The 8,053-nt window shown below is 43.9% G+C and overlaps 1 protein-coding gene across 1 annotated transcript; it reads right to left on the bottom strand.

Annotated features, from left to right (window-relative positions):
- Window positions 1-2,199: 2,199 nt before the first annotated feature.
- Window positions 2,200-6,037, bottom strand: LOC311268956 (early growth response protein 1-B-like). The gene is made up of 2 exons (XM_084372939.1): window positions 4,950-6,037; window positions 2,200-4,102 (listed from the first exon to the last, which is right to left on the bottom strand). Exons 1-2 carry the CDS (start codon window positions 5,161-5,163, stop codon window positions 2,790-2,792), a joined length of 1,527 nt encoding a protein of 508 aa, XP_084229065.1. The 5' UTR covers window positions 5,164-6,037; the 3' UTR covers window positions 2,200-2,789.
- Between the last annotated feature and the right edge of the window lie 2,016 nt (window positions 6,038-8,053).

The raw sequence follows: 8,053 nt of genomic DNA, 5'->3' as shown, positions 1-8,053 counted from the left end.
CCTACATCAATCCGCCACGCGCATGACCCTTTGGAGACCCCGGAGGAGGCGCGTGCGTGGTTTTGTGCAGGTGAGAGCGCCACCTGCTGCCCCTAGTCTGAATAACTGCGTGATAAAGGTAATAAACTGCTAATTGACAGGTGAGAGCTCCCTGGAACTTGTTTTCTCAAAGTTTTACAATCCAAACATGCGTCATCTCATAATAAAAACAGCCTTTGATTCATTGAGTGAACTCTGACAGCCGTGATTAAGACTTAACTCCACCTGCAGCAGCTATGAGGAAAAAGCTGTGTAAACATTAATGCATGGGAAACAATAAAGCAGTATAATGTTACACTGGTGGTTCTCAGTCTGTCTGGCAGAGAAAATCGTGTCTGGATTAGATACTTGACCTATAAACTTCTCAAGTCCACTTTATATGGAGACATAAAACTAAAAGGGGATTTTAAAAAAGGAAAAAAAGCTGCAGGAAGAGCAGCACAGGGACTGACTGACAGGAAACAGGCAATATTTCACCAAAAATTCCCCCCCCCCAAAAAACTGATAACATATTTGTGTATCACAACTTAGATATTTCATCTTCTCTCTCCCTTTAAGGAAGTGTTTCACCACTGGAACGATGACCTCTTGATAAAACTGGGCTGTCCATGCAGTAGAAAGGCAAAAATATTTAAACCAGAATGCACAATAAATGCCCCTACTTATGGGTTGTGACCACGAGTTAAACAGTGCTGGTTTTGGCTTATCTGACAACATTTGACAGATGCAGTTACAGGATCTAATGAAACAGAGCTGGTTGGAAATCAAAGTTTCTCTTTGATCATCCGGCGACCCCTCAGATGTAAAAGGTGACCCTGTAGAGGAGCCCGACACCGAGGTTGGGAACCACTGGATAGACGAGCTAATGAGCAGATGGTGCCTTGTTAAAATATTGAAACTCGGTGAAGAGAACAGAAAGGTCTTTTATAGTCAAAGTTTGGGATTGAACTTGAAAAAACACCGACTGTGTCTCACCACTAGAGGGAAACCTTGTTCCGTTTTTACTCCCCTACATTTATCAGACAGCTGGAGGTAAATGGTACATACATATGTACTACACCTTCAACAGGAAGTAAATAATGAATATGGCCACTTTCATGAAAAGCCTGTTTAGTATTATCCTCTTTTAGCTTCATTACATTTCTTTCTTTCTTTCTTTCTTTCTTTCTTTCTTTCTTTCTTTCTTTCTTTCTTCCGCCTACATTTGAGAAAATAACTCCTTGTTTAAGTTTGGGGATTTTTCTCACTGATTCATCAAGTTGAAACACATGTTGGTGCCTGACGCCAGAAACTGAAACTATGAGGACTTTGATTTGACTGCAGATAGTCTACTCTGTAGCTGGAGTACTTTTACTCACTCACACAGACAGACACACTAATTCCAGTCCGACCTGCCGTCCCTGTCCGTCTAGTTCTTACGTCACACACACACACACACACACACACCGTCTTGGTGTCCCACTAGCAGGAAGCTCCTTATTTGGGCGGCAGGACGTCCGCTGCAGCAGCAGGAAACACCATATTTGGGCTAAAGCCGTGTTGTTTTTCCCTGCAGAGAGCTGGCTGGACAAAGTCTGATCCCATTGGCTGTCTCTCTCTCTCTCTCTCTCACACACACACACACACACAGCGGATTTACTGCTGACATGAATGCCAGAGTACAGCGGGAGTGTGTCATCCTCTGATCTTTGACGTTTCATTTTTACCTATAAAACTTTTTTTCTATATGAAAACTATTATTATTTTTATCTCAGATTCTTCTTCTTCTGTTAAAGTAAATAAAAGCTGTAAACTTGTGTTTATGTATATGTATAGATGTATATGTATAGTTAAGTTGGCATTGAATGTCTGATCTGATTTGTAATCCTTTTGACTTAATATTTGATCTCATAGTTCCTGATTTAAATCAATATTTAATTTAAATAAAGTTTTTTGGTCTCTAAACTTTAGGTCAACAACTCAATCTCAACTCATTGTCCCCTTACTCACTCATGCTGGGGCTTTCACCTATATCTCATGGTCTTCTACAGCTGCTGGAGTTTACTTATATGTCAGGTCACCTTCAATGTTCAAACTCACATTTTCTATATTAGCTGAAGGGTTCATTTTTGTGAGACACAATTCAGCGTGTGAATAAAGTAATAAAGTATGAGTCAGAAATAAAAGTACTGACAGGACTTTTTATTCTTGTAACTCTTTGCTTTAAAGAGGAAACATGTTCAGTATAAAATCAAACACTGACCTGCATGTAAACATACAAAAGTCCCAGAACCTACTCAGTAGGTAAAAACTATGTACATGTTCATGTACACAATACATGTAAACGTGATATACACACATTCCACTTACAAAAATACTCGTATTTACACTCATTCATACATGAAACTCTCTTTTCAATCAGTGGATTGGAAGACTCTTAAATTCAGCAATTTTCCCTATGAAGTTTGGTGCTGAGAGTTTTGCAAAGTCAGTTTTTCTCTCACTGCTGAAGGTTAAAGTTCATGTCCAGCACGTCATTTTTAACTCAACTCAACAGACGTTGTCGCGGTGTTTGTACATCAACTACGGTGGCTGAAAAGGCTAGAAATGAACCAGAAGCTGAGTCTGTAAACAGTTTTTAGATGTTCGTTCAGCGAGGTGTTTCCCTCCTCCACAGTTCGTTGCGGACGGTCTGATATGTGAGTTCACGTTAAAGGCTGAGTTTCAGTCTGAGGTCAAAGGTCACGACTGGACCTTGGACTTCCTCTCTCTCAGCAGATGTTGGAGCTGTGGGGCGAGTGAAGCTCAGACTGAGGACTCCCCATCGGAGAGGAGCAGGAGGAGGAGTAGAGGTGGGGGGACGGAGAGGAGGTGTAGACATGTGACAGTGACGAGGAGGAGGTGAAGCAGGGCGAGGCGGCCTGCATGCTGAGGGAGGAGAAGGTGGAGGTGGGAAAGAGCGAGGCAGCGGGGGAGGAGGAACCCTGAGCGGGAGAGGAGTACGAGGAGCAGGGGGAGGAGGTGGGAGGAGAGGGGTAGGCGGGGGGCTTGCTGATGGAGATGGGAGCAGAGAGGGAGGAGTTCCTGTCAGTCTTGCGCTCCTGCTGCCTCTGGTGGATCTTTGAGTGCCTCTTGCGCTCATCACTGCGGGCAAACTTGCGTCCGCAATCGGTGCAGGCGAACGGCTTCTCGCCAGTGTGTGTGCGGATGTGTGTGGTCAGGTGGTCGCTGCGGCTGAAGCTTCGCATGCAGATGCGGCACTGGAACGGCTTCTGGCCCGTGTGCACGCGCACGTGACGCGTCAGCTCATCAGAGCGGGAGAAGCGGCGTTCACAGCCGTCAGCGGGGCAGGCGTATGGACGCTCGTGTGGCGGCGTCTTGCACTGCCGGCCTGCGGTAGACTTCCTGATCCGGTTGGTTTTGGTGAACTGGGTCTGGTAGCTGGGGCCAGAGGCGGAGCCTTGAGGCTGGATCTGTGTGGAGAAGGCTTTGATGGTGGAGAGCGGCGTGAGCGGAGGCTGTGATGATGGCAGGTTCAGGCTCTGTGACAGCACAGGCTTCTGGTCCTGACTCAGCCCGAGCTCGCCGTCCTGTGGCTGCTGTGACAGCAGGTAGTCTGGGAGCATCGGCACCACCATGGAGGGCGGCTGGAGGCCGAGCCTGGAGGTGGAGGTGGGGTAGGCTGGAGGGGGGCCCTGTGGTTGGAAGGCCTGGGAGTCAGAGGAGGGGAGGGGAAGGTCGGAGCCGGCGGCGGTGTATGTCTGCGTTGCAGAGAAGACTGATGCGACGTCACCACCGCCACAGCTGATCTGGATGGAGCCGAGGCTCTGCTGGGACAGTGATGATGATGTCACTGATGATGTCACTGATGAGGAAGAGGAGGAGAGGCTGCAGGATGCAGGGGGGGGAGCCGCCATGCTGACCAACCCAGTAAACAGGCTGAGGAGAGGCTCCGCCCACAGGCCACCGCTGCTGGACACAGCGTTTGACGGCTCAAAGGTGAAGCGGCCGCTGTAGGCCAGAGGGGTGAGGCGGGGCGTGAGAGGGGGGAAACTCTGCAGGTCCGGGATCTCCGAGAGAGAGTCTGAGAGAGAACAAGAGAAGAAGAACTGGTCAGAGACGAGTCACACCTGCTCCATCATACCTGAAACACCTGAGAGGGAAGTTGGCTCTGATCTGATTGGCTGCAGTGACTCAGCTGATTCTGCTTTTTTTGTTAAACTGACACAAATAATCCAACGTCCCATCTTATTTATCTTAATTTTAAATGTTGTTTAAAGCTTTTCAGTGTCAGTGTGTCCTTAAAGACAGGCTGATCTGAAGAAAACATGTTTATAATTTCAGAAAATATTATATTTTACATGATATAGTCTCCACATTCTGAGCTTGTATCCACATAACTGTTAAGAATCACTAAAATAGTGTTAGATTACTGTTACAGGTGAAGGGAGCTCTGGTATTTAGACATTAATTGCATTCAATTTACCTGGTTTATTAGCTCAGAAATTAATTATTAATCAGTCAAACACACCTTAAACAGCTTAAAGGTGCACTATGTAGTTTTTGGGAGGAAATTTTATTTTATTTTAATTTTTTTTATGCTTATGCAAACTAGATAAACAAACTCTCTTTGTTGAGTTTGTATTATTACCTCATTAATATTGTAAACAAAATTCTGAGTTTTAATTTCTTCTACAAAACTACATTGCTCCTATAATAAAGTCTAAATGCCAGCTCCCCTTCACCATGCAGGATCCCTCATTAAACCCTCAACCTGATCATTAAATCATGATTTTAGGAGCATAATAAACAACATTAAGCACTTGTTTCTTTTACGGGTTTTCATGTACATTTGTCTGGCACTTTTCGTCTCCTCTAAACATTCTGCAAAACACCCCCAACCACCCCCGCCGGCACAGCCCGCTTCTCACCTCCGTACTCCCCGGGCTCTCCGCTCAGCAGCCCGGCTCCCTCCGCTGCCGACGCGGCCAGCAGTGAGCCTCCGGCCGCGGCGTTCTGCAGCAGCATCTGCAGCTCCTCCAGCTTCGAGTAACCGTCCAGCGGGGAGAGAGGCTGCTGGAAGCAGCTCAGAGGGTCGGAGATCTGCAGGGTGGGCAGGAGAAGCTCCGCTTTGGTCGCTGCCATCTCTTTAGAGGAAGAAGAGCGAGAGGCTGTCGCGGGTGTGGAGCTCAACCGCTCCTGAAGCTCCTGAGCGCCGGGCTGCTCCTGCACGGGGACCGAGTTGGTCTCCGCTTCTGAACCCCGAGGAGAGGCGGTCTGGCCGGGCCGAGGCTGCTGCTGCTGCTGCGGCTGCTTGGGGCGGTGATTCTCGGGGGAAGCCAACGCTGGTCCGGCGGTCCCGGTTCAGAAGATGTTTCAGTTATGATTTTAGGATCTTTGTGACAGAAGTCATCGGGGAAAGTAAACAACATCAGATGTTTGTATCCGGTTGGTGTTTTCACGTGTGGACGGTGACAACTTGAACTTGAGCTCTGTCAAGTTCCTTCAATGAGGATTCCCGGCTTTATAAAGACTCCTGCGTGACGTACATTCCCAAATATGGCAGGCGGTAAGCCCATATTTGGTCAGAGAGGTGAGCGTGCAGCCCGGCCGGTACACGGACGCTCCGGTGCTCTCTGCGCTCTTTGTGCGGCGGTTTTTGGAGCGTGAACGATCCGGTAGAGTCCAGACTTCAGTCCGGCTCGGTGGGTCTTCTCTGTCGGCCGGACTGTGGCCGGTACACGGCGCACACGGACCATAACCAGCCGCCATGGCCGGAAACCCCGGCGACACGTCACGGCCCAGATCAGTTTTTTCAAGGTCTACGTCACATGGAGGTCGTCCAGGCCGTCATCACTTCCTCGGGCCTTATTTGGTTATTTTCCTGTCAGACTGCTGATCGAGTGCAGGCCCGTCCCGTCCTGCAGCTCAACTCTGGCAGAAGAAGAAAAAAAAACAAAAAAACATAAATGGCTGACAGGCAGCTGCAGGTTTTACTAAAAATACTCAAGTATCAGGAGTACTTAGTATGTAACTGGTTAATATAGAAGTACTTTAAGTAATCTAAATACTGCTGAGTAGTTTAATGTAAAAACTTAATAAGAAAAGTAACTACAGCTGTCAGCTAAAGAAGTAAAAGTACAACATTTCTGAAAGTACTCAAGTAAAGTAAAAGTACTTGTTGGCTACTTATGCACAGTACATAAGTAGCCTAAATGTACCTAATTACTCACTACTACTGTATCTGATTTGCACTGAGAGTGGACAAAGTACTCAGGTCATTCCTGTAAAGGTAGGAATACTACGGTGTAGAAAAACTATAATGAAAGTTAAGGTCCTGCATTGAATCTTTTACTTAATTTAAAGTGCAGGAGCATTATCAGCTTCATGTAGTTAAAAGTTTTAGCAGCAAAAGTACACAAGTATTACAGAGTATTAATAATCTAATAGTCAGTCACAGGGACATAATGTACATATTCCTAATTACATATTTTTACTTAAAGTAAAGCTTCCTGTATGTTTCCAGCCAAGAGTATGCAAGTATGATATTTGTTTTATTTTCAAATATATTTCAATATATTTATTATATATTATACAATTCTGTGTAAGCCTATGTTTTATTCAAATTGTAAAATAACTGTATAAAAAAACTAGCTGCAGCTTTTAGATAGAAAAAGTAAAAAGGACAATATTTCTGAAATGTATAAAGTATAAAAGTAAAGTAATAGTACCTCAGATTTGTAGTGCATATTGCTTAAGTAGCCTAAATGTACTTAATTACTCACCACTACTGTATCTGACATTTGCACTGAGAGTGGACAAAGTACTCACATCATTCCTGTAAAGGTACAACTTCCCATATGTTTCCAGCCAAGAGTATGCAAGTATCATACTTGTTTTATTTTTAAATATATATATATTTATTAGATATTACATGATACTTATATTCAATGGTGGTGTGCTGTACTGTGCTATATATAGATATATTACTACATTCCAGTGTGTATTTTACATCCCATACTATTTTATGTTAATGTTAAACTGCTTTATTACATTATATATACTATACTTCTATATTGTGTAATGATCTGGATTGGATTAAAATCTGAGTCCTGGTGTAAATGACAGGGCAGACATGAAGCAATGCTGCAGGTTTGAACAGACTAAAATAATATTTTACACATTTGTTTTCACTTGTGCACGTCTTTACTAAATGACTGCAGGTTTGTACAGAACTTGTCATCTGAGGCTGTTGATTGTCTTTTTTTTTTGTAAAAATGTGTTTTTGTAATGTGATGCTGTTTCAGCATCTTTTGTGCAGCATTTTGATGCTCGTATGAATTGTAGAGAAAAGCTAGAGAAGCTGCATTCAGTTCATCAAAATGAAGCAAGGCGGCAGCAGCGCCACCTGCTGGATGATAATATATATAAAATATATTACCAGATAATCATCCAGTTAAATTGTTCTCTGTTTGGATGAGTGAAATTAAACCTATGATTCAACTTAACTGCTTAAACTTCGACCATAATACGGATAAGATACTGCCTGCAGGCCTGATTTAAGCGTCATTTTGTTTTTGTTTTATTCGTCTTAATGTCTGTCTTTCTTTTTGATTCTCCTTTTCCACTGTCTTTATAACATATTTCTAACTGCACATTTCTATTAATCGTCTTAATGTTTGGTGTTAAGTACACCTTTCTGTACATGTTGTGTTGCATCAGTAGACATTTGGTGTTTATTTTAAGTTTGCAGACTAACAAAGTACACTGTGACCTGGAAATAGCATTAATACTAATGTGCAACAGCCACATTCAATGACGTAAATTCAACATTTTGATTCCAGTAAAGCATGTCTTGGAAACTTCCGGTCTGACGTTCAATACTCTTGGCATAGAAAATGAAACTATTAACTTGTTTTCTGCAAGAGTATCAACTAACACAAGCAACACGTGGCAAAGTTAACATACCTACACGTCAGTTTCAGCCTCAAATACACAAAATGGAGGCGTGTATGCTAAATGTATCTTTACATGT

The sequence above is a fragment of the Pagrus pagrus genome (genome assembly GCF_965226575.1).
Source record: "Pagrus pagrus genome assembly, chromosome: 14".
Lineage (NCBI taxonomy): Eukaryota > Metazoa > Chordata > Actinopteri > Spariformes > Sparidae > Pagrus > Pagrus pagrus.
This window is presented reverse-complemented; position numbering and strand designations above follow the sequence as displayed.

Excerpts from the sequence above, each read along its gene's own strand:
- LOC311268956 (XM_084372939.1), bottom strand. The coding sequence starts at position 5,163 with ATGGCAGCGACCAAAGCGGAGCTTCTCCTGCCCACCCTGCAGATCTCC. Across the intron at positions 4,103-4,949 it reads AGAGCCCGGGGAGTACGGAG|ACTCTCTCTCGGAGATCCCG; the intron begins GTGAGAAGCGGG and ends GTTCTCTCTCAG.